General features: G+C 48.8%; 1 protein-coding gene across 1 annotated transcript; it reads right to left on the reverse strand.

Moving 5' to 3' along the window:
- Positions 1-1,265: 1,265 nt before the first annotated feature.
- Positions 1,266-1,705, reverse strand: LOC105311111 (histone H2B type 1-A). Its single transcript, XM_011387140.2, has one exon. The coding sequence runs from the start codon at positions 1,674-1,676 to the stop codon at positions 1,293-1,295; it is 384 nt and encodes a 127-aa protein (XP_011385442.1). The 5' UTR covers positions 1,677-1,705; the 3' UTR covers positions 1,266-1,292.
- Positions 1,706-1,764: the final 59 nt, after the last annotated feature.

The raw sequence follows: 1,764 nt of genomic DNA on the forward strand, positions 1-1,764 counted from the left end.
CCAGCTCCAAGTAAAAAGGCTCAGCTACCCAACGAGCTTCATCACCCAAAGGCTCTTTTAAGAGCCACTCGCCTTTCTTAAAGGGCTGTAGGCTCGCTGGCTGGCTGGCTGTTTCGCTGGTGGGGGGTGGAGACAGTAGGTTTTAGCACTAGGAGAGCAAGCTGCTAGTTTTGCAACATAGAACGTTGTGCTGGACTTCCTTGGCTCACACCATTCAATTTCAAGTAGAATAGGAAACTCGGCTCAAAAGACTATCTTAGTCATATATGACTGTCTTACAGGCTTGGGCCTAGTTAGTACTTGGATAGGAAACCATCTTGCAAGACTGGGTGCTGTAGGCATAAAAATAAGGGATTATAAACTGTCAAGGTCCTTGAAATCTGTGAGGTCAACCAAGGGTTGCCTTACCTGAAAACAAGGAAGACTTAAAATTATAGCCATTAGTTACGTAGATTGCTTATGCAGCACTTCCAGTGAAACCTCGGATGTCAAGTAGAACAGTTGTCCTCAAGCTCCTGTGATCCTGTGTCCTCAAGGAGGTGGTTTGAGGGCTCGGTTCATTGAACACGCATGGTTTTTTGTCTTTCTCTGGGATCTTTTACTGTCTATACTTTCCACAGAGGAAGGGGTCTTGGAGCTGTGGGAACAACATTAAGATAGTAGATACTTGCGTGGGAGCATTATGGCTGTTTACATTGGCCGTGCTGAGAAAATTCTTCGGGTTGTCCTAAGGCTGCTGAGATTTAAGGCCCAAAGCTCCATTCCTTAGTCTACATGGTGACATCATCTTGTACGTTTATTGGGTCTCTAAACTGGGCTATTATAGGTTAACAGTCCCAGTAATTTTAAGAGATCACTTCTAGTCACATTTCATCATGTAAAGCAAGTCACATGCCCACACCCAAAGGGTCAGGAATAGCGTTGGGGGAAGTGGAAAACAACAATTAAACTATCGAAGTGATTGAGAGAGTAAGAACACCTAACACTTTTACCTTTGCAAGATGTGTTTTCTTTTTCAATAAATGAAGCAAGATTGGTAGTAGCAAAAACAGGTTGACGTTTTAGGGTAGACATTTGCCCTGCTTGAAATGAACAGTCTGCGCTCAGCAGATGGACCAACCTACTTTTTAGCAAAAAAGGAGCAGCTTGCTTTTCCAGAGCTTAGGCCTATTTCCCCCAACTCCCACCAGCCAAACAGCCAGCCAGCCAGTGAGCCTACAGCCCTTTAAGAAAGGCGAGTGGCTCTTAAAAGAGCCTTTGGGTGATGAAGCTCGTTGGGTAGCTGAGCCTTTTTACTTGGAGCTGGTGTACTTGGTGACGGCCTTGGTGCCCTCGGACACGGCGTGCTTGGCCAGCTCCCCGGGCAGCAGCAGGCGCACGGCCGTCTGGATCTCCCGCGACGTGATGGTCGAGCGCTTGTTATAGTGCGCCAGGCGCGACGCCTCGCCCGCGATGCGCTCGAAAATGTCAGTGACGAACGAGTTCATGATGCTCATGGCTTTGGACGAGATGCCGGTGTCGGGGTGCACCTGCTTCAACACCTTGTAGATGTAAATCGAATAGCTCTCTTTGCGGCACCGCTTGCGTTTCTTCCCCTCCTTCTTCTGCGTCTTAGTGACGGCTTTCTTGAAGCCCTTCTTGGAGACAGTAGCGCCCTTAGAGGTCAGCTCCGGCATGGTGGGTGCTCGGCTCCAACGGCTCCAACCAGCACCGAACAAGGGGAGAGCGCCCGAAGGCAACAAGGGTCGTATTTATAGACACGGC

The sequence above is a fragment of the Pteropus vampyrus genome, unplaced genomic scaffold, assembly GCF_000151845.1.
Source record: "Pteropus vampyrus isolate Shadow unplaced genomic scaffold, Pvam_2.0 Scaffold25557, whole genome shotgun sequence".
Taxonomy (NCBI): Eukaryota; Metazoa; Chordata; class Mammalia; order Chiroptera; family Pteropodidae; genus Pteropus; species Pteropus vampyrus.

Coding starts and splice junctions, on each gene's coding strand:
- LOC105311111 (XM_011387140.2), bottom strand. CDS start 1,676: ATGCCGGAGCTGACCTCTAAGGGCGCTACTGTCTCCAAGAAGGGCTTC.